Source organism: Daucus carota, chromosome 9 (assembly GCF_001625215.2).
Source record: "Daucus carota subsp. sativus chromosome 9, DH1 v3.0, whole genome shotgun sequence".
NCBI lineage: Eukaryota > Viridiplantae > Streptophyta > Magnoliopsida > Apiales > Apiaceae > Daucus > Daucus carota.
In genome coordinates this window covers 3,395,178-3,419,855 of record NC_030389.2, presented here as the reverse complement: position 1 = coordinate 3,419,855, position 24,678 = coordinate 3,395,178, and the positions used below count along the sequence as shown (strand labels likewise).

The 24,678-nt window shown below is 34.5% G+C and overlaps 2 protein-coding genes across 2 annotated transcripts; both read right to left on the bottom strand.

Annotated features, from left to right (window-relative positions):
* Positions 1–282: 282 nt before the first annotated feature.
* On the bottom strand, positions 283–4,112 carry LOC108202587 (ABC transporter G family member 1). Its single transcript, XM_017371058.2, has 9 exons — positions 3,974–4,112; positions 3,470–3,755; positions 2,888–2,967; positions 2,282–2,746; positions 2,104–2,190; positions 1,875–2,000; positions 1,525–1,719; positions 1,349–1,435; positions 283–1,265 (listed from the first exon to the last, which is right to left on the bottom strand). The coding sequence occupies exons 2-9, from the start codon at positions 3,747–3,749 to the stop codon at positions 612–614; spliced, it is 1,974 nt and encodes a 657-aa protein (XP_017226547.1). The 5' UTR covers positions 3,750–3,755; positions 3,974–4,112; the 3' UTR covers positions 283–611.
* A 7,457-nt stretch (positions 4,113–11,569) lies between these two features.
* On the bottom strand, positions 11,570–23,773 carry LOC108201044 (pentatricopeptide repeat-containing protein At5g65560-like). The gene is made up of 2 exons (XM_064084496.1): positions 21,759–23,773; positions 11,570–15,486 (listed from the first exon to the last, which is right to left on the bottom strand). Exons 1-2 carry the CDS (start codon positions 23,622–23,624, stop codon positions 13,498–13,500), a joined length of 3,855 nt encoding a protein of 1,284 aa, XP_063940566.1. The 5' UTR covers positions 23,625–23,773; the 3' UTR covers positions 11,570–13,497.
* Positions 23,774–24,678: the final 905 nt, after the last annotated feature.

Sequence of the window (24,678 nt, the reverse complement as noted above, 5' to 3'; positions counted from 1 at the left end):
TCTCAACAAGTTGAAACATGTGATTGACTTGTCTGCTATAATATGGACCAGAACTTCAGTAATTGATAATGATATTATTGTTATTAAGCAAACAATTCATAAATCAGTGTGGATAACTGTATCTGTTATGAAGAGGACCAGCAATGTGTGATAATGGAAAACGAAAGCAACAGACTCATTATTCGGGTAGAAAAAAAAAATCGGTGATCTTACCTTGTTTGTCCCAGAGTTAAGTCATTATTTTCACATAATAAGCTCGATAAATTATTACCATCCCCCAAGGATCAAATGATATGGTCTGGTGTTAAAAATAGTTGCAGGCTGATAAACAAGCACTAAAACAAAATATTATACAGGGTAAAACTAGATTACTACTGGTCTGGACTAAAACATGACACTGGGATCAACCATTCAAATCGACAATTTTCAGCATGACATGAAGTAGTCTGAAGATCACTACTAATGTCGTGATCTGTGACTTGTGGATGATATAATTGAGCAATAAATATAAAAACATATGCACAGTTGCCAGTTACATGATTGAAATCTAAACATACATGAAGGTTGTAAAGCCCTCCAACTTACAGTCTTCGCAGATGTTGAGTACAAATCTATTGCTTCCCTGTTTCTTCATCCGAGTGAGGAGAATCAGACATGAACACTCTGACCACAGGCTTTATTCTTTCGGCTATCTTGATCGTGAAAAAGAACAATATTCTGTAAGTAGGAACCATCGCCAGTAATATGACAACGTTGATCCACTTAGAATAACCTGTTTCTACTTGCCATATATTTTTCAAAATTGTTGCACCGTCGATCAGAGGAGCTCCTTCAGATGGACTGCTAGGAAATTTAAGGCCTTCAAACTCATTTTTGTACAGCCCCTGATATGCATATTTGTGGAAAGATATGTAGTATAAAGGGTATCTCCATAAGAAATTTGGAAGATCATTAGGCAATTGAAAGAACCCTCCACTTAGCATCATTATCCCTTGAATCCCAGCACCTGTAGTCAATCCCATCAGATAATTTGGAACCATTGTCGCCACAACCATCATAAGGCTCTCAACCAGCATCATACAAGTCACGAGTATCGATAGGAAGTATACAAACTGTTTGTTTCCACGTTGAAGTCCCACTAGATAGTATATGATTCCACCGGGAATCAAAGATATGAAAAATAAGAATGGTGCTGAAGAAAGTGTATTGGCTATGACAAATGGTCCAGCCCCATAATGTCCATTCAATCTTTCACGAGCAAATACCTACAAAATGTTTCTTATTTAATCATCTGACATAATCTACAAATTAAAAGGCAACTAAACTGATGACACAGTGCTTAACCAACCTTCATTTCCTCTACAAATGAAGGGAATCCTCCAATAGCCATTATTGTCAAGAATGAAGCTACATACATGAGCATTGAACCTCTAGACTGAAACATAAAACACTCATCTTAATATAAGAATCACCGAAGCAAACTCGTATTAAAACATCATGCAGAATTCAGAGCCATTCACTTACATGAATTGATTCATAACCTGAACCGATATCATAAAAGAGGGTGCCGATTCCTATAGCCAAAGCAATATATACAAAAAAGCGCAACCAGTAGTAACCTTTGTCACGATACATGTTCACAAATGATCTTTGTGTAAGGACCATACATTGCGTGATAAAGCTAGCTTGACTGCCCTTCCTCTCAATCACCCCTCTTTCCTACAAAAGCAAAATGATTTATATAAAATGTGTCAATTTTATATAATGCAGTAGATATCTTTTCCCTTCCTACGCGATCCCTTTAATTTTCTAAATGATTGCATTATTGAGCTCACTCTAACTTGATTTTGGGTGGGAATTGTTTAGGGGCCTACCTGTGTCATGATCTCGGCTATAGTTCTTTGAATTTCTTTGCAAGTATCAGATGACTTGTAAGCTCCGACGAGCACATTAGTTACTTGTTCTGTAGTCAACTTACCGGGAAGACCTTGCTCAATATCCTGACAGTAATATATGGTTTAGTTTGGATCATAATTGTACAATAACTACAAGAGTCAAGATAGTGTTTACAGGAAACAAAAAATACTTATTACAAGAGTATACCTGATCAAAATCATTGTTTATAGTTCTAAGAAAATGATCAGCAGGGTTCTGCAACTCTGGAGTTGGAAAACCATTGGTAGCAAAAAACTACTACAACAAAAAGAAATGAATGAGAGTCAAAATCAGATCACATATATGACAGTGTTTTTGCATTCTGTTTTATAGCTTTTGCAATAACCTGATTTGATACATTGGAGGGTCCGAAGTATATCATTCTTCCCAAAGAAAGAAGGCATAGATTGTGGAAGAGTGCAAAGACTTCACTGCTAGGTTGATGAATAGATGCCAGAACAGTCATCTCATACTGCCGGGCAAGTTTAACAATTTGGCTCATGACATAAAATGATGCTGCGCTGTCAAGTCCACTCGTTGGCTCATCAAGATATAAAAGTTTTGGTCGCGTTAAAAGTTCAATGCAAATACTAACTCTCTTTTTTTGTCCCCCGCTGAGGCTTTTGTTTCCATATCCTCCTATTCTTGTGTTCACTGAATCTTGTAAGCCCATTTCACGAATGGTCTTCTCTGCCCTGTCCATTTTCTCAGCCCTAGACATCGCGTTAGGCAACTGCAGCATAGCCGAGTAGTACACAGCTTCTCTAACCGTCAGTGTACATGTTAGAACATCCTCTTGAGTCAAATAGGCCTGATTTGGAAACCATGTATATGAATTACAGGATCATTATGCACAATTATTTTGTTATATTCAGACAGACAATTAAACAAACTTAAAGTGCCACTTAACATTTTCTGATGATATCCTAGTTGGGGGAGAGGTGTTTCTTACCGATGTTCCATATGTAAGCTGTTGTTTTCGGCCATTAATTAGAACATCTCCAGTCTGCCTAGTGTTTGATGCCAACCTCCCTGCAGTTTTGCACATTTTATTTTTATTTAAATTTTCCGAAGTAGGAAATAGAATAACATTAATAACAAAGACTTAGAAGCTACAGTTTCTGTAGAAGAAATTAAGATTATAAAAATTATTTTTCCAGTGAACAAAAAAGGACAGCCCTGCAGAAAATATCAACCAAGGGGAAACTAAGAAAAAAAAACCCATAGATTTTGAAGATGAAAAAAGTAGTCAACCTTGGGATAACCCCTGCAGAATTTGGATTACATGCAATTGAATATATGCATCACATAGAGATAAAATTTAGAATCCCAAACCAACAAAATTGCAGAATCAATCACAATTGAACAACTTTACACAAATAACATACAGAATCAAGATCACCCAATAATGCAAAAAGTTTGCATCTTGAACATTCATCAAATAGTTCCGAAATTCAGATAGAACTAACACTAAACCCCTTCCCCCAAAAATAAAATAAAAAATTAAGCTAAACAAAAAATGCAGTAAATTTACCAGCCAATGCATCAAGAAGAGTAGATTTGCCACAACCAGAAGGACCCATGATAGCCAAAAGTTCACCAGGTCTAGCATAACCAGTAAGATCTTGCAGTATCGATTTCGGTCCATTCTTCCCACCTGAAACTGTCACTGAAAGCTCCTCCCATGTCAAATAAGCCCCATCCACACTCCCAAATCCTCCCCCATTCTCCGCAACTTCGACATCTCTGCCTGCCCCATTCGGCCTCATTTCGCCTCTCTGCACCTCTGCAGTCCTGCCAGAAAACATAGCCATGCAAATCTGCAAGATTTTACTTATAAGACCAATGTCACACACAAGAATATCTACCAACACCAGTACTTAAATCAACTTAAATGCATAAAATTTCAGATATCATATTAAATATATCAATTATCAACTTAATTACTAGACTAATCAATGCATGGTACATATTTAGACTCTGTATGCTTATAGATAAATTTACCAACCACTAACCTCAAAAAATTTAATGTACTTACAAATATTCACAGATTTAGATTGCAGTTTCAAAAATCTCTACTTGGGCTGTCTTTTATGTTGTTGAACATGATCCTAGAGCTTATTGTACTTTAGTGTTTGAATAGCACAAGCTATATATAATGTAACATGTAGTGAGGGATTTAGTCCCGTGGGGAGAGAAACAGAGGGATCATTTTATTAAATACTTAACAAGAATGCTTGATCCAACAACTTGACTCTATTTTACAAACATTCGATTTTTTAAATCCAAAATCATGCTATAATATAATAGGTCAATATGGTATAATTTGCGGTCCAACTTTTTGTTATATTTTTTGGTTCGGTACTCTCTGAAACTATAACTCATACAACTGAAACTACAACTCTACAACATGTGGAGGTCTATTACTCTTACATTGTTAAATAGTTTTAAATAATAAAAACACTCGTGATAATACATTATCATATAATATCTTATAAAAAAATTAAAATAGCTTTAAATACTAAAAACACTCATGAAAATATATTATCATATAATATCTTACAAAAAATTATAACGATGTTAAAAATAAAATTTTCAATTTTCAATTTTGAATATCTTTTTTAACAAAACCTTCATATAACTTTTTTTAACTCCATCATATTCTATTTTAATACAAACATTAATCATGGAGTAACACTTATAATCAGTTGATTAATATAATTTAATTAAAATTGAACTCATTAATACTAAAATATTACTAATATGATGTTAAAATTTAAATAATAAATTACGAATTATATAACTGTTCGTGCTTCGCACGGGTTATAAGCTATATTCTTAATTTTGGATCCACAAGATATATATTAATTATTGAAAATGTGAGGACCCAAATCTGTTTTCGAGAATTTCAAATTTATACAGTGAGATTTTAACTCATGACAAAAATAACTTAGATTGATTATATATTTATATTATTTAAGTGGGCCCGGGTCTGCGACAACATATTTAAGGGTGAGAATCGGTGACTATATTATTGTTATTGTTACGACATGATTACCAGCATTGAGTGATCCCTCTCTTAACTTAGGTTGGGATGGTATTCCTAGCATTTTGAGATTTTTAAAAAATTGATCACATGTAAATATTATAAAATATTATTTGTTTTTTTCACAAAAATGTTGAATAATTGTTTGTACTATTTCACATATAAACTGTTCTTGCTAAATATGATTTTCATCATATTAATTAAATTAACATCTGATTCTTTTTACATTTGTTTTCATGATAAAATTTGAGAACAAATTTGAATACATGATATTATTTCTTATTTATATAATTAAACACATTAATGCACTCTATAGAAGGAGGCACTTAAAAATTTATTTCCAAAAGGAAATTATACAATTATTAATTTGACAGGGGAGAAAAATCTGGTGGATACAGCAGCATTTAACAAAATTTAAAGTACGAAATTAGGTATTAATTAATTAGATTTAAGAAAAATAGAATGCATCCAAATGTACCAGACTTGGAAAAAATCAAGGTTAATTGAGCATGTCAATCCAAGAATAAATATCAAATACATCCAAAATCCTTCTGACTAGCATGACTATTTTTTTACTCAATAGTTCATCTATATATTACTATTTTTTTTATATCGATTATACAAAGGAATAATATCTCCGGAAAATATGCAGATATTTACAGATGTGTACAGCATAACTAAAAAGTTTTACTATTTGATATGTGCTTTTATTGCTTTCGAGTTGAATAGATCTCACAAATAATTCAAGAGATATTGAGATAATTTAAAATATCAAAAATATCAATCACTTATTTAAATTGTCTCAAAATCATCATTAAACATAAACTTAGACTTAAATGAGTCGCTCATTAGAAAAATTTGTATAAAAAATATCACTCTCTAGTTAGTCGAAATTCTAAAAATATTATATATTAATTATATATTGACTAATTATAAAGTGAATATATACTCCGTGATCATTTTCTATTCTATTTCTTATCTTAGCCAAATAGACTGAGCTGGTTAGTTATACACTTCCTCAGTTCATTTTATGGTTTGAGATCTTGAGATGTATTCTAATAATTATATAATTTATTATTTTAAGAAATTATTTTAAACTTTTTAATAAATACTTAACTTTTTGATTTTTATTTAAGAAAATTTAAAAAATAAATTATTAAACTATTTTTAATATATATATATATACATTATACACATACAATTACTTAAATAGAAACCACTAAAATAAAAACTAAAATGAGAACCAAGAGGAACTATGACCTCACCCACCTAGGACCCACCCTCACCCCCACTCAATCTACTCCGGGCCCGCTAGGACCTCACCAAGGCTCCTCATACGCCCTGGACAGGCTCCAAACAATCTTAAGAGCCAAACCTTGACCTCATGGACTAGGGGTGATCGCGGTGCGGGCGGTGCGGTTTTTCGTTAAAACCGCGAACCAAACCGCGCATGCGGTTTGGTTGAAAACTCAAACCACAACCGCACCACGCTAGCATAAAAACCGCGTAAACCGCACCACAAAAATGCGGTGTGGTGCGGTGCGGTTTGTGCGGTTTGTATGCTTAAGAAGAAATATTTTTAGTTGAAGTTTGAAATAAAATTTAAATATACAATAATTAAAATCTTTTCTTGTACTGAATATATATGATATTTATCATTTCAAAACTACAACAACTACTAAAAAACACAAACAAAAGTGTAAATATGATAATAAATATGAGTACTAACTACAAAGAGACATATTATAATAATATAATCATTTCATACAAATTTGATATAATAGTAATGTGATATTGATAAAATAATAATTAAGTATTATTTGAAGAGATTTAACAAATATTTATAACATAATTATAAAAAACATATATGTATATAATATAATTTCATTTGACATAGACCACTAATCCCCGACCTGGCTCTATTAGGCCCCACTTACACCCCGTTTAGACCCATTTCGGAGTTCATCTCCAGTCCCAAAATTCGCATCATTCTACTTAATCGCATTGGTTTCTATTTAGGACTTTGTATGGTATTTTGTATCTTATAAATTGTATAATATACAATTCACTATAAACTAACATTTATAGTTTTAGTCTCGACGTCTAGATTTTAAGTCATATTTGACTATAATGTTTATTTGTGTAATATGTCAGAAGTCGGTTTAAAATTAGAAAAATGCCAAAAACTTAAAAGTCAGAAGTTAGTTTGAGATTTTTGTTATAGTGAATTAATTTTTAGAACTTTTTTCCTGATAAAATTTAACCTTAAGACATAAGTTACCCATATATCACCGTTTTTTGTTATTATATTTTTAATAACTCATGAGTCATTGCAAATTATCCAAACAAATATTTTAAACTCTCAGTTTATCACATCAAGAGCCTTTTTGACTCGGCTTAAAACATGAAATTTAAATCATTTTCGACATATTTTTAACTTTTAACCGACTTAATTTAGAAAATGTATGTTTAGTTACTTAATTTTTAAAAAAAATATTTTTTTGATATATATTACTCATAAGTCATAAGTTTGAATATTTCACTTTTATTTTTATCATTATTTTTTTAATAACTCATAAATTATTGATAAATCAATATTATTTAAACAAACATTTTAAACTCTCTGATTATCACAAAAGTCATTTTAAATCATAAGACATAAGTTCAGTCAAAACAAATTATAAATCATGTTAAAGTCATGATTCATGTCAAGTCATAAATCATATAATCAAACGGGTTTTAGTTCATATTAAATCATAATAAACTACTCCCTCCGTCCCTCCCATTTCTTATCGTTTGGGTTGGGCACGGAGATTAAGAAATATGTATAAAGTAGTGGAAAAGAGAAAGAAAAGTAGGTGAAGTGGTGGGACCAATTGATTTTTAATGTATAAAAAGAAGATAATGGAGTAAAAGTAGTGTGAAAAGGAAATAAAAGTGAAGAAGTGATTAGACCATTGACTATTTTGGGTAAATTTTGAAATGTAAAGAATTGAATGGGACATCCCAAAAAGGAAAGTGTAAAGAAATGGGATGGACGGACGTAGGGAGTATAAGTTATAACTTATAAGTTTACGGGCTTCTGCCTGCTAGTCAATAGGACCTGAAAGAGTGGTTTTCACTTGGGACAAAAGCCGAACTGCCGAAACATGACGTGCCAAATTTATTTGATAATTAAAATCGATCTTGGTTTATATGAATTTTACAGTGAAGATGAATAATGAGATTTTTGTTGATGTGGCAAATCTATTTGATGATTAAAATTGATCTTGATTTACAAGAATTTTACGGTGAAGATGAAAAATGAGATTTTTGTTCCTAAATGTTTGTCGCCATTTTTTAGTGACAAGGAGTCTGTTCCTCTAGGTTTAAAATTTAGCTTTTAACTTATATTTGCTTTTAAATCAATATATATATATATATTTGTGTAATAAGTAGGTCGGCTTAAAGTCAAAAATAAGTTATTTGATTTAAAGCATTCAATATATTATTTTTTACATTTTTTATGATAGAAATTAACCTCATGACATAATTTATTTATAAATCATTTTTATTTTTAGATGCCATCGAGACATGTACCGTACCATACGTACTCAGTATTCCCGCTTAAAGCATGGTCTGCGGAGGTAAAATGTACGCAACCCTGCCCTTGACCTTAAAGTAGAGAGGTTGTTTCCGTGAAGACCCCAGCTTAGTGCACAATAAGTAAAATAGTGTGTGATATAATATAAACGTATTACCTTAACCCATGGCTTTTTTCACATGGGATTTACCTTCGTCCGTGATTTTGTTACTCGAGACTTACGTGTGTTGCAAAGTCTTCCGTCAAATTGAATGATTTGAATGCTTCGCCGAAAATGATTACTTGAGAATGGACTCCGTCTGTTAAATGAATCCAACACCCATGTGTCGCAAGAAGTTTATGATCGATTTTCATAAATTAAAACGCACTTGTTACGCCTTGTTTCACAAAGTGCCAAAATTCTCAAGAGATCACAAACATCAATACGTAGATGGGAGATATCACAAGAAGAGTGTAGAGTATTGAACGAGAGAGAGGGATAAGAGCGTAGAGTAGTGATTAGGGTTTGATCGGTGAGTGAGAAATATAGAAATATAATATAGAAATATAGAATCACGTTGTAGAAAGGAAGAAATTATGAAAAGAAATCTTGCCACCGAGACATGTGTTGCTCTATAATACGCTGGTGTGTGTTTGATATCTAAACTGTCCTAATCAATAGGACCTGAAAAAGTGGATTTGCACTTGGGCAAAAACCGGAACATAATGTGCCAAACCTACTTGATAATTAAAATGAATCTTGTTTTACAAGAATTTTATAATGAAGATGAAAATGATATTTTTGTACCTTAATGTTTGTCACCACTTATAAGTAACAAGATCATGCTTGCATGTAAGATAACATACGGGGATCTTGTGTACTGGATCCTGTGTACCCGATGACACCGAAACATGTGTTGCTCTATGTTGGTAAGAAAGTGACAAAAACAGTGATGCATAAACTCCAGTTTCACTGATTAAGAATCTTGGTTAGTCAACATTTACAGTGTGGACACAAGGGTGTCTTTCACCATGATCCATGCCTCTGTTTCTCTGAAAAGATGCAGAATCACCATGTTTCGTATCTGATTTCAAGATTACTCAGACTTGATGTCTGTATATGGTATCAAATAGTTTCACAGTTTCACTTCAAGGCTTTATGTTATTGGCTTACTCTGTCATCTTCATGGTCACAGACTCACGAGTCATAACAAATTTATCATAATGTTGGATGGCAGCATTGGTTCGTGGTCTCGCAGGATAAGGCAAGCACGGATGCCTACAAAAACTCCAACTAAGATACTGTCGGAAAATGGATATCACTAATCATGAAGATCATGATTTTTTTCGAGGTAAATATCCAGAAACTTGAAGAGTTATTATTCGAGTTGTTTAGTTATAGGTAAAAAGAGGCATGGTAACAAGCAGAGAAGTGACACTGGGCCATGATTTCACCAAGGCAAAAAGAGCTACCAAGCTGTTTTTTGTCTCCTGTCATTGCATACACAACATTCACATTTTCCTGTGAATTAGTCCAGAAATGGTCATGGGGTGCCCGAAATAATATATATCCTTGACAATAGTGGCAATGAACAGGGTCAGAGTATCAGACATTTCAGACTCTCGTTTTTGGATGTTGGTCCAGAATAATCGATTATTAGTATCTTATGTCCGAATGTCAGGGATCCGGACCCTTTTTTTTCTAAAGCAGTGCCTGGAATTCCTTTATTGTTAAGAACACCACAATCATATAGAGACCCTCCCAAACTCAATGACAAAATCATGTCTACTCGTTTGAAAATTTTCGGAAATTTTGTGACATGACTTAATTGTGCGGAGGATGCAATTTTTGTATTGTAAGAGAGTTGTGTTGCTGATGCATGAACTTAGGGTTAAAAATGGGGTGGGGAAAATGGGGAACCCGCCCCAACCCGCTCCGAATGGGGCAGATCCGCCCCGCTAATATGGGGAATGGGGTAGTGACGGGGAATGATTTTCCGCCCCGCCAAAATATGGGGGCAAGTATGGTATTTGTTAAATCCCCGCGGGGATTCCCCGCCCCGCCGCGCATATATTTAATATAAATAAATAATTATATTTAATATAATATATTTATCATATATAATATAATATATTTATTATATTTAATATTATTATTTTATAATACACAAAACTATAATTTTACAATGTATAACATGTCTCTTTGATTTCTATTATATTTAATTTTTTGCTTTTAATATACATGTCTCGTATATTTTTATTAAATTCTGAAGAAAAAATTACTAAATTTTAAAGTAATTATTTAAAGTGTAATATTATAGCAGCAGGGCGGGGCGGGGCGAAATTATATTAAATCCCCGATGGGGCGGGGATGGGGATTAAAAATAAATCCCCGCGGGGAATGGGGCGGGGACGGGGCAGGAAAAATATATATGGGGCGGGGCTGGGAAATGAAGTCCCCGCCCCGAACCCGCCCCATTTTTAACCCTACATGAACTCCAGGTTCACTAATTAGAATCCTAGTCAACATGTACAGTGTGGACAACTCTGTTTATATGAACAGTTGCAGAATCACAATTTTTCATACCTCATTTCAACAATATTCAGAGTAATATATGTCTTCACTTCAAGGCTTTACTGAAAGACTGAATCATGAGTCATAACAATTTTCATAATGTTGGATTGTAACATTAATACATGGTCAAGCAGAGTCACAGGATAATAAAAGCACGGATACGTTAGACTTTATGTTTAGGTGAAGTGTTAAGCATGAGGGTTTAAGAGGTTTCTGTAAAACAGCACTGAAGATAAGGGCAAAAAGTTTACTTCAAATTTCAAATTTCGTAGCAAACTATTACAAAGTTGTAGCGATTTAGAAGTACTTTGTAGCTTACAAAACTCTTTCCTTGATGTAGTCCAGGCATGAACTTCTTGTGCAAGGAAGGAGACCGGGTTCCTGCTCTTTTGATTGCAGCAAATCGAACAGTATGGAGGTGGTAGAGGCTTCTGCAGAAAAACAATGAGCACACGTCTCATCTATAAGCACACAACTTCCATCATACATCTTATTCTTAAAGCAGCCACAGATAAGAGTGTTGTATGTAACTTCACTAGGCAAGCAATTATTTTCTTTCAATTCCAAAAGCATTTTATATGCTTCTTCCAGCAATTATTTGATCATAAAGTTGTAGGATATGACTGTAGGGCGTAAACCCTTCAAAGGAAGACTATGAAAAAGGTTTCTAGCCTCGTCAACAGTAGGTGTTAAACCTTTCAGGGATATCACATTAACTCATTATGACATTACTACAATACTAAATGTAAACAAATCAACGGTAATGGAGAAAACACACACATATCACAACAGAGGGACAGGCAAATGGAACACTCTTTGATTCTGACCAAGGTCACTAATATTCAATTAAAGATGACAAAAGAAACAGAGGTTAAATCTGATGCATTTTATATATGCATGATGCATCGATTGCAAAAAAAAAAAGAGTACCAGTAATATATAAACACCCTGATCCGATTTAGAAACAGTAAAACTGATTTAAGGAGCGCCGGGATCCTGCTCTCTTGATTCAAGTAAGTTCGATAGCTTATAAAGTAACTGTTGAAGTTGCTAATGAAGTATAGATGAAGCAGGAGTATAGGGGCATTCGGGATCATAGCTGAAAATGCTAATGGGCAGCCGAACACAACCCATGTATCAGTCAAAGATAAAATTGTGACGATTAAATCATGGAAGCTCCTGGGGGTGGGCACTCTGGTACTTTGCCAACTTACAAGCGCTTGTTACTAGCCCAAAAGAAAAATAAGACGTTGAGATGATATTTATTAAACTTGCAAGAGTGGAAGGTGAAGGTCCATATTGATAGGTTTGTTGCAACACTGTACAAGTGAGAATGAGTCTCAAAGAATCCTGTACAAAGAAGGCAGCCACGATCAATATTCATGCAAAAGGATAACATACGGTCCCTGGTCCACAACCGCTCTTTCATAATCAGCCACGCTGTAAAAGCATATTTAGGGATATGAAACTTGTTCTAGACAAACAGTAACCAAGGAGGACCAGAGGTATGATCAGACAGGGATTCATAAATATTAGATACAGATACCTTAGATGCACCCTCCCATACAATTCTGTCGATACCACGGGGTGTGATACTATCACACAGGTTTCTCAATTCACGAACAGCAATGTGATCACTTACACCAAGAACCCAAGCACCATCGGATTGAATGGTGTTCAGAGCAGCTAAGAATCGAGACTCCATAGCCGTGATCAAAGAATGATAAAAAAAAGTGATCAGGGGACAATTGTTAAGCCAAGGGTCATGCCACAATAGAAACTGAGATGAGGTGCCAGGAATATATCGAATATAGTTGCTAGCTTTAGCTCTGCTGTTAAGAATTTTTCGCCAAGACCAAGGGCATTTAGAAGGAATTTGCATAGTCCAGAATCCTTTTCTCTTAAGCTCATATTGATATATCCAATGCACCCACAAAGATTCAGCTTTTACAATAATACGCCATAACTGAAAGATGGCAGCTGCTTCATTCCAGATATGAATATTCTTTAGGCCAAGTCCCCCTTCATCTCTGGGATAGCAGCAGTCCTTCCAGGACACTTTATAAACACATTTGCTAGTAAGGCTTCCAGACTCAAATTTAGGCAATATATATATAATTTAGTGAACAAAGTAAAAATGAGAACCCAGCTTCTAGCATATAGTCGAAGAAAAATGCATGCTTTATCATACTTCTCATTTTGTAATATTATGCACATACAACAAGGCCACCATTTCCAAGTACATATTTAACAAAATTATATATTTGATCAACTGCAATATCACAATTGCTATTGATTTAAAATTTTGTAACAAACTATAACGAAGTTCTGGCAATTTAAAAGTATTTTGTACCTTAATAAACTCTCTCATTGATGTACTCAAGGCATGAACTTCTTCTGCATAGCAAGGAGTGCGGGGTCCTGCTCCTTCGATTGCAGCAAATCGAATAGCATGGAGGTAGTAGAGGCATCTGCTTTGAAACCATGAGCACACATCTCATCTATAAGCACACAAGCTCCATCATACATCTTATTCTTAAAGCAGCCGCGTATAAGAGTGTTGTATGTAACTTCAGTAGGCAAGCAATTGTTTTCTTCCATTTCCAAAAGTATTTTATATGCTTCTTCCAGCAACCCCTCTTGACAGAATCCTTGGATCATAATGTTGTAAGATATGTCATTAGGCCGTAAACCCTTCAAACGAAGATTATGAAAGAGGTTTCTTGCCTCGTCAACCTTGCCGTCCTTGAACAATCCATGAATCAGAACATTATAAATGCGTATGTTAGAAACTAAGCCACATGACTCCATCTTGCGAAACATGGACATTGCTTCACCAACAAGTCCATTCAAGCAAAGTCCATGCAACAAGATCCCGCATGCCACTGTATCTAGTTTGACACCTTGGTTTAACATCTTTTTATAAAACTTATGGGCTTCATCTAGCCTACGCATACGAAATAACCCGTCCAAGATAGTATTGTATGTTTTAACTGTAGGTGTTAAACCTTTCAGGGGCATTTCTTCTAAGAGATGTATTGCTGTGTCTACTTTCATCTTCTTACAATAACCATTGATCAATATATTATAGGTCTGAGTGTTAGGCAAAATCCCCTTACTTGTCATGGTTTTGAGCACTGCTAACGCTTTATCCAATTCTCCCCGCAGGCAGTATCCATCCATTAGTGTATTATATGTGACTACGTCAGGACTTTGGCCTCTTCGAATCATCAAATCTATCAAAACTTGAGCATCTTTGACCTTTCCATCTCTGGCATGTGCATCAACCAATATATTATAAGTATGCTTATTTGGAGAAATTCTGTATCTGTCCATATCTCTGAACAATTGGATAATATCATCCCACCGACTGAGGTTGCACATACCATGAATTAATGAGCTGTAGGTTACAACATCTGGTTGAATGCCTTTGTCACTCATTTCGGCAAGAAGGCTCAAAGCATCATCAACTAATCTGTCTTTGAACAAACTATCAATAATAGTGCTATAATTTACTACGTTCGGCATACAACCTTTCTTCTCCATGTATCTAAGCAACATCATAGCCTGGGAAGTGTTGCCGGTTTTGCAGAGGCCGTCAATGATGGTGTTAAAAATAACTGCATTGGGCTGAATCTCATTGTACTTGAGAAGGTTCTTGAACATAAGCTCAGCCTCAAGAAACCTATCCTGGGATATGAGTCCCCTAACAAGAGTTGTGTAGGTAACGATAGTAGGGACAAAACCACGCTTAAAGATGGCAGCCAGCAGCGCAAAGCCATAATCAACGCGTTTCAAATGGCAACAACTGTTGATTACAATACTATAAGTGACTATATTAACAGGAATGCTAAAAGAGCACATCTTTGAAAAGACGGAGACAGCCACAGAGTAATGTTTCATCTTGACAAGGGCAGTTAAGAGTTGAGTAAAGTTGATGACACTAGGCAGAGGTTTCATACGGAGCATTTTATCAAACAATCTAAGAGCATCATCAGGCTTATCAAAACCAACTCTAGATTTCTCCAACAGTAATTGTTGAAGTTTTGTAAGATGATTGGGAATGTGATTAGGGTTAGGGCAAATGGGGGATTGAGAAAGTGAATGCAATCGAAGCAATGCAATAACACGACAACAAGGACTAGTAGTAATATTATTCGTACCTAGTCTTGGGAGTGGAAGAAGAGTGTTTGAAGTGAGGCCAGTAGTGAAAGCCCTCTTCGTTCTCATCATCGTCTTCATCTTGCACTTGCCCTTGTTTTTGGAAACTCTGCTCCTCCGTTGTTTCTTTAAAAAAAGGGAGTGCTGCTTGTCTTTTGCTATTGTTGGTAACGCATTTAAAAATGACTCCGAATACAGGTGAGAATTCTACTTAATTTTGTGTGATAAAGGTAATAACCTGCATAAAAGCCTTTAGTTTGTGTTTATGTTTTAAATAATACTCCCACCGTCTCTAAATACTTTCCTGTTTGTATTTTTTATGTTTGTCAACACACATTTTTGATCGTTAATATATTTCATTTCGTAGTAGCATTAAATATAAAAACTTCACAGTATTAAAGTACTCGTGAATACAAATTTAACAAGATCACTCATGACTATATTTAATTTTATAGATTAGATGTAAATTAGTAATTTGTAGTACCGACACCACAAACAGGAAAAGAAAAAAGAAACGGAGGGAGTATCCATAGTATCATTGTGTCATCATATGATTTCGAACGCAATTATCACTTTTTATTTTTTGATAAAATATGTGAAGATGGAAATGTAATATTTGCAACTTAGTAGGATTAATAGTAATAATAAATACTATATATTAAAATAATTATGAATCAAAATCTACATTTGAACTGATTTTTTTATATTCAAATTCCTTAGCATATAGAGGCCACTACCATATTATCTACATGTTCAAAATTATATTCCAAGTTAATATTGAAACTTTTAGATTCTAAATATATTATACCTCATTAAAAGTATCTGTAATTTATTGTTAAAAATTATTAAATTATTTCATTTAATATAACATGATTTTGATTAAAACTTGTCCTTGATATGTGAATTACGATATCCTAAATCATGATTTGATGAAGATGTGTGGTCCGTGTTATTTTACATTTATTTCTTCTTTTTTACATGATGTGGCAGATAATAAACATATTCTTTTTTAGTATATGTTGCACACACCTTGTATAAGTAATAATTGAATTGCGTAAAAAGACTTGTACCTTATTTTATTATAAAAATATCAATTGAACTACTAACCTTATAACCGTAGCCAAAAAAAATTCTGTCACCTTTGATATGGTTTACCTTTATAATTTTCATCTCAATTATATAGTATTTCAATGACTTAGATTTTTATTGTTAATTTAAAATATTAGATGATTATTACTTTGATAGAGTATGTTATAATATTGTCTCGTTATAAAAATTTTATTTTTATCATTAGTATTATGAGCTTTTTTTTTTTTTTGACTAAAGAAACACTTGCTCACATCGAGATACGCCAATACTCCGAGGAGTTTTTTTCATTCAAAAAGCTTATTATCTAACCGAAAGACATGGAAATGTCCCCGGAAGTTTAAACAATAACACTTAATATCTGAAATAGAACGTCCCAAGCTGCAATCCACACTAACACCACCTCATTTCTGAAACAACATAGAGACAAGAAAGCTTAAATTACTAATCGAGCATCACTTAAGATTATTGAGATCTAAACATCAATATATTTAACAGTATATAAGAGATGAAATAGTAAATAACATAAAAGAAAACAGAAAGAAAACTATCTAACCAAAGGGAAACCTTTGGTTAGATACTAGAAAACACATTAGCTCCCTGTCGTGGGTAGTTCTTCTGTCGCCTTCAGCCTAGCCTTGGATCAGACCGACAAGGCAATGTCACGTCCAGTTTCTGTTGATATATTTGGTCCTTATTTATAAACTAGCAAGCTAAATCTTGGAATACTACGACCAAGCTTTGCTGAATAACATGTCTAGCTAGGTTGTTGGGCTACTAACTGAACAAAGCTCCCTGACCATTATTAAGATAAAATGAGTCATGAATAGAAAAAGGAAATCGAGGCATTATATTAAATTTGCTAAAATTCATCTAATATAAGTTTGAACCAAATACCCATGTAGATTATACTAGCACTCTTATGTATATTTCAGAGGACCAACCATGTAGACTCTCTGCAGAAACAATAAACAGATATTTGGATATACACTACATAATGGTGTAAATTAATTAAGAAAAACTACCCTGACGTAACAACCCCATCCTATTCCTTTTGTTGTCTCTTGTTTTCACCATTAGAAAAATACATTAAGGAAACGAAAAAAATGGTAAACTCCAGCCCATACCCACATATTTATTTCTATTTATTTACTCACATATTTGCAAAAACAACAAATTGCAAAAGAAAGGAACTTGTGAAGATGCAGTAGTAATCTTACTTCATAAACAAAATCAATCTAGAAAGTAGAATGCTTAAATTTCTCTTCTGAGGTGGGAAAGTAACCTTCAAGTTCAATTCTACAATGCTGTATGTTTCTCTGTATTCGTTATTCCCTTTGTTTTGTCAGTCCAGCGCCCAACGTATAATTTGGTCGCTGCTCCGACAATGCATCCTCAAGTTCTGCCATCAAATTTTCTTCAGAGGAGATATCAGAGCCATTCTGAATATAACTGCCTGTCGTCATACATTAATCTGTAAAACTTTTAGACTAATTAATTCATTCAAACTCTTTTCCAATTGCCTCACCCTCGGCATATTCCATGGCATCCTACAACAGTCGACAAAGAGTATTATCAAGTAATCCAAAATCAACTGAAACATCTGGCGTGCAAGTGTTACTAAATAGTTCAAACGGCCTATACTGCACAAAAGAAACACATATGTTCCAAAAGAAAATCCAACTCTATTATGCTCACTTCAGTCCATGTTTTCAATAATGGCATCTTTGAGCCCATTGTGTTTTCCATATTCTTCTTACATCTTGTTATCATTTGGGTCAGGGTTAAACTCCGATAAGATGTAGGTTGGATACAAAAGTAGAGTACCAGCTTCTTGTTAGGCATGTAATGCTGATTGCTGTATTTACAAATTTACATGCAGCACCCAGATTACGAAATTAAGCAAGTTTGCTTGTAGGATTGGCCTATGCAAATTGGTGCAAACGAATCAGAACAGTGATATGTTGAATACTTGAGACTTTCACCAATATACCCAAACAAATTCAGGTGCATCTATTACACTTAACAGCATTATATTACCAATGATCAATTTTTGTTTAATGTACTTAATTGCACTAGTACACTTACTGAGCAATCATAAATTTCTTATATAATCTCAAATTCATTTTATTCCTATCAGAACCAGGATTTATTAAAGAGAAATTTCGGGTGTTTTGAATTAGAATAGGTTGCTTATAATACTATTAAATAAGAATGCTATATAAACAAACACTTGATAAGACTTTTAATGATTTTTAATGATTTTTCATGTAATTATTATAAACCAGATCTCAAAATGATTTTATGGAATTTCAAATAGCAAAGGGAGAGTAGATATGAGTTTGGCCCCGTGAAGTTCATAAAAACATGAAATATTTAGTTTAATCAGTTGTGTAATTATTTTTTTTAGCTTTGTACAAACTCATATTTTTAAATATTTTTATACTCATATTTCTTAGGGGTGAGCAACGTAGCATATCATGTTCAATTGTTAAAAATCAAATCAGGTATTCGATATTCTAGATCATGGAAAACTATTCTTGTTCAAGTCCTGTTTAGTCAGATTTTAGTTTTCACCATATCGCGTCGGATGCTGTCTTTTGGAGCTTCCCTGCTCTTCTTTCCTGTCATTGCATATACAACGTTCATATTTTCCTGTGAATTAGTCCAGAAATTGTCATGGGGTTCCCCCAAATAATATATATCCATGATAGTAGCGGAAATGAACAGGGGTCAGAATATCAGACATTTCAGACTCTCGTTTTTGGGTGTTGGTCTAGAACAATCGATTATTAGTAGCATATGTATGAATGTCAGGGACGGACCTTTTATTGTTGAGCACACACAATCATATAGAGACTTTCCGACAATGACAAAATTTTCCGAAATTTTGTGATATGACTTAATTGTGCAGAGGATGCAATTTTTGTATTGTAAGAGAGTTGTGTTGCTGATGCATGAACTCCAGGTCCACTAATTAGAATCCTAGTCAAAATGAACAGTTGTAGAATCACAATTTTTCATACCTCATGTCAACAATATTCAGAGTAATATATGTCTTCACTTTAAGGCTTTACTGAATCACCGAGTCATAACAATTTTCATAATGTTGGATTCTAGCATTGATACATGGTCAGTCTGGCAGAGTCGCAGGATATTAAAAGCACGGATATGTTAGACTTTATGTTTAGGTGAAGTGTTAAGCATGAGGGTTTAAGAGGTTTCTATATAACAGCACTGAAGATAAGGGCAAAAGGTTTACTTCAAATTTCGTATCAAACTATTACAAAGTTGTCGCGATTTAGAAGTACTTTGTAGCTTACAAAACTCTTTCCTTGATGAAGTCAAGGCATGAACTTCTTGTGCAAGGCAAGGAGACCGGGTTCCTGCTCTTATGATTGCAGCAAATTGAATAGCATGGAGGTGGTAGAGGCATCTGCAGAAAAACAATGAGCACACGTCCATCTATAAGCACACAACTTCTATCATACATCTTATTCTTAAAGCAGCCGCGGATAAGAGTGTTGTGTGTAACTTCATTAGGCAAGCAATTATTTTCTTTAATTTCCAAAAGCATTTTATATGCTTCTTCCAGCAATTATTTGATCATAAAGTTGTAGGATATAAATGTAGGGCGTAAACCCTTCAAAGGAAGACTATGAAAAAGGTTTCTAGCCTCGTCAACAGTAGGTGTTAAACCTTTCAGGGATATCACATTAACTCATTATCACATTAATGCAATACTAAATGTAAACAAATCAACGGTAATGGAGAAAACACACATATCACAACAGAGGGACAGGCAAATGGAACACTCTTTGATTCTGACCAAGGTCACTAATATTCAATTAGAGATGACAAAAGAACCAGAGGTTAAATATGATGCATTTTATATATGCATCGATGTGAAAAAAAAAAAAGAGTACCACTAATATATAAACACCCTGATCCGATTTAGAAACAGTGAAACTGATTCAAGGAGCGCCGGGATCCTGCTCTCTTGATTCAAGTAAGGTGAATAGCTTATAAAGTAACTGTTGAAGTTGCTAAAGAGGTATAGATGAAGCAGGAGTATAGGGGCATTCGGGATCATAGCTGAAAATGCTAATGGGCAGCCTAACACAACCCATGTATCAGTCAAAGATAAAATTGTGACAATTAAATCATGGAAGCTCCTGGGGTGGGCACTCTGGTACTTTGCCAACTTACAAGCGCTTGTTACTAGCCCAAAACAAAAATAAGACGTTGAGATGATATTTATTAAACTTGCAAGAGTGGAAGGTCCATATTGATAGGTTTGTTGCAACACTATCAATAATGGAACAACACCAGGTTTAATTAGTCTGATTGTGCTGAGCTTCTCAAACCAGTGCTCAACCTCCAGAGGTTTGTCATGAGAGATAACCCCCTGTAGAAAATGGTGTAGGTAACAACATTTGGCAAAAGAAGACGCTCATGAAAAAGCATAATAAACTCTATTCAATTGACAACAATAATTAATGACGATATTAATGGTATATAGATCAACTGGAATGGAGAAAGTACAAGTATCAGTAAAAAGAAACAGCAACAGTGTATTGTTATGTTTTTACGATGGCGGATAACAGTTGATTGAAATCAATCACACAGGAATAGTTAATCAAAACAAACCTCATATTCCTAATGAAGTAACGGCTGAAGCTGCAAATGAGGTATAGATGTAGAAGGAATATATGGGGATTGAATACTGGGACTAGGATCAGGTAGTGAAGAAATGAGAAAGTGAATAAATTGGAAAAGGTGTAAAGAGTAAGACATTGAGGATGTAGTGACAGCCTTTCTCATTGTCTCCAGAATGGGTTTATATTTTAAAACAATAGCTGCAGATAGGTTTATACTTATTAGCTGCAGATAGGTTTATACTAATATATCAACAAAATAAATGGAAATGTTGGTGTACTTCACATTTGCTGCACTCAGGACACCTATATGCAACTACATGTAACCCATACATGTAGAAGACAAACTTACAAGTAAATTATAATGCGGAAGAGTGTGCATCATCAGATTGCAGTACCCATGACAAAGTTTTTACACAAAGCAAGAGTAGAAGGGCCCTGCTAATTTTTTCAAAGTAGGTCACGTAATATACTGGTCGTATGCATCCATTGAGAACCCAGCTTCTAGCATTTTGTCGAAGAAAAATGCATGCTTTATCATACTTCTCAAAATGTAAAATGATGCAAATACAACAAGGCCACCATTTCCCCAGTACATATTTAACGAAATTAAATATTTTATCGAATCCAATATCACAACTGCCACTGATTTAAAATTTTGTAGCAAACTATTACAAAGTTCTGGCAATTTAAAAGTATTTTGTACCTTAATAAACTCTATCATTGATGTACTCAAGGCATGAACTTCTTCTGCATAGCAAGGAGTGCGGGGTCCTGCTCCTTCGATTGCAACAAATCAAATAGCATGGAGGTGGTAGAGGCATCTGCTTTGAAACCATGAGCACACATCTCATCTATAAGCACACAAGCTCCATCATACATCTTATTCTTAAAGCATCCACGGATAAGAGTGTTGTATGTAACTTCATCAGGCAAGCAATTGTTTTCTTCCATTTCCAGAAGTATTTTATATGCTTCTTCCAGCAACCCCTCTTTACAGAATCCTTGGATCATAATGTTGTATGATATGACATCAGGCCATAAACCCTTCAAACGAAGATTATGAAAAAGGTTTCTTGCCTCGTCAACCTTGCCGTCCTTGAAAAATCCATGAATCAGAATACTATAAATGTGTATATCAGGAACTAAGCCGCATGACTCCATCTTGTGAAACATGGTCATTGCTTCAGCAACAAGTCCATTCCAGCAAAGTCCATACAACAAGATCCCGCATGTCACTATATTCAGTCTAACACCTTTGTTTAACATATTTTTATAAAAGTTATGTGCTTCCTTAAGCCTACGCGCACGAAATAACCCATCCAAAAGAGTACTGTACGTTTCAACTGTAGGTGTTAAACCTTTCAGGGTCATTTCTTCTAGGAGATGTATTGCTGTGTCTAGTTTCATCTTCTTACAGTAACCATTGATCAATATGGTATAGGTTTGAGCATTGGGGAAAATTCCCTTATTTCTCATGATCCTGAGCACCAGTAACGCTTTATCGAATTCTCCCCTCAAGCAGTATCCATCCATTAGCGTGCTATATGTGACTATGTCAGGATTTTGTCCTCTTCGAATCATTAACTCTATCAGATATTCAGCATCTTTGACCTTTCCATCTCTGGCATGTGCATCAATCAATATATTATAAGTATGCTTATCTGGAGAAATTTTGTGTCTGTCCATATCATTTAACATTTGTGTTATATCATCCCATCGGTTAAGGTTGCACAGACCTTGAATTAACGAGCTATAGGTTACAACATCTGGTTGAATGCCTTTGTCACTCATTTCGGCAAGAAGACCCAAAGCGTCATCAACTAATCTGTCTTTGGACAAACTATCAATAACAGTGTTGTAATTTACTACGTTCGGCATACAACCTTTCTTCTCCATGTATCTAAGCAACATCATAGCCTGGGAAGTGTTGCCGGTTTTGCACTGGCCATTAATAATGGTGTTAAAGATAGCTGCATCAGGCTGAATCTGATTGTACTTGAGAAGGTTCTTGAACATAAGCTCAGCCTCGAGAAACTTGTCCTGGGAAATGAGTCCCCTAAGAAGAGTTGTGTAGGTAACAACATCCGGGACAAAACCACGTTTAAAGATGGCAGCCAACAACGTAAAGCCATAATCAACGCGTTTCAAATGGCAACAACAGTTGATTACAATACTATAAGTAATTATATTAACAGGAATGCTAAAAGAGCACATCTTTGAAAAGACGGAGACAGCCACGGAGTAATGTTTCATCTTGACAAGGGCGGCCAAGAGTTGAGTAAAGTCGACAACACTAGGCAGAGGTTTCATACGGAGCATTTTATCGAACACTCGAAGAGCATCATCAGGCTTATCAAAACCAACTCTAGATTTCTCCAACAGTAATTGTTGAAATTCCGAAAGATGATTGGGTATGTGATTAGGGTTAGGGCAAGTGGGGGATTGACAAAGTGAATGCAATCGAAGCAATGTATTAACAGAACAAAAACTAGTAGTAGTAAGAGCAGGAGTACCGTGTCTCATAAATCCAAGAAAGCCCTTGTCACAAATAACGTTTGAGCTGAAGCAAGCAGTAAAAGCGCTTGGCATTCTCGACATCCTCCTCCTCAGTCTCTCACTTACTTTCCTTTTTCGCAAGTTTACTTTCTCTTTTTTGCATTCGTCTTTAAAAATGCTCTAACCTCTCAAATCATGCCAAGAAGGGGTCGTTTGCTCAGTTTTTTTTCATGATCGCTAAATGTAGTATTCCCCCTCTCCCCTCAATTCTTCAGGTTAGTCTTTTTAAAGACTTTTTTAAATTATAATTTTTTAAACGGTTTGTTTAGTGTGTGCCCATGGGCACATGCTAAGCGCGGAAATTTTTGCATTTAGATCATTTTGATTGGTGTGGTTGGTGTATTTGCAGGGGGGGTCCATCATTATTAAGGAGTATGAGCCAATCAAAATGATCTAAACACAAAAATTTCCGCGCTTAGCATGTGCCCATGGGCACACCATAGAAAAACCGTTTTTTAAATGCTTGGTTGATAATAGGAAGATATTTCTAATATAATTTGAATTTATTACGTAAATTACAATAAATAGGAAGTTGATATATGTGTTTGGTTGGGACATAACTTTTTTAATTCGTATAAGAAGTCCAAGTAGTTTGGGGGAAGTAAAATCATGGAAGTTACATTTTCATTTTTTTTGTCAAGCATCTCCAACGTGGTTGGTTATAATCGTTGGCTAAATTGGACCTGTAAGACATTATGTAAAATTTGCTGAACCTATAAGACATTGTGCTTCAATGGTATTGGCTATATTGATTGGCTATAATTTAAAAATAGTATGTTATTAATATTTTAGATTGTTAAAATAGAATATATCAGTTCAATATGATAATAAATGATGTGTAATCTTCTTACAGATTTCTTACAGACCTATAGCGGATCGACAAATATAGCCATCCATAGGAGATTGGCTAAAATTATAGACAACAGATGGACGTGATTTGAGTGATATTTTTTCAACTGGTTGGCTAAATTTTTTATATTTGGCATGCCAACTCATCTTTTACCTAAGAGTTTTGTATGGTTGGAGATGCTCTCAAACAAACAATTTTAATTTTAGCATTTGTTTGGTATCATCATGGAAGTAATTTCTTGTAATA

Bases quoted from the DNA above. Each gene is read 5' to 3' on its own strand.
- LOC108202587 (XM_017371058.2), bottom strand. From the start codon at position 3,749: ATGGCTATGTTTTCTGGCAGGACTGCAGAGGTGCAGAGAGGCGAAATG. The intron at 1,436-1,524 runs GTAAGTGAATGG...TTTATGTTTCAG, and splicing joins CAGGTTATGAATCAATTCAT to TCTAGAGGTTCAATGCTCAT. The intron at 1,266-1,348 runs GTTGGTTAAGCA...AACATTTTGTAG, and splicing joins CATTTGTAGAGGAAATGAAG to GTATTTGCTCGTGAAAGATT.
- LOC108201044 (XM_064084496.1), bottom strand. From the start codon at position 23,624: ATGTCGAGAATGCCAAGCGCTTTTACTGCTTGCTTCAGCTCAAACGTT. The intron at 15,487-21,758 runs TGAGTACATCAA...AAAATTAAGTAG, and splicing joins TGCAGAAGAAGTTCATGCCT to AATTCTCACCTGTATTCGGA.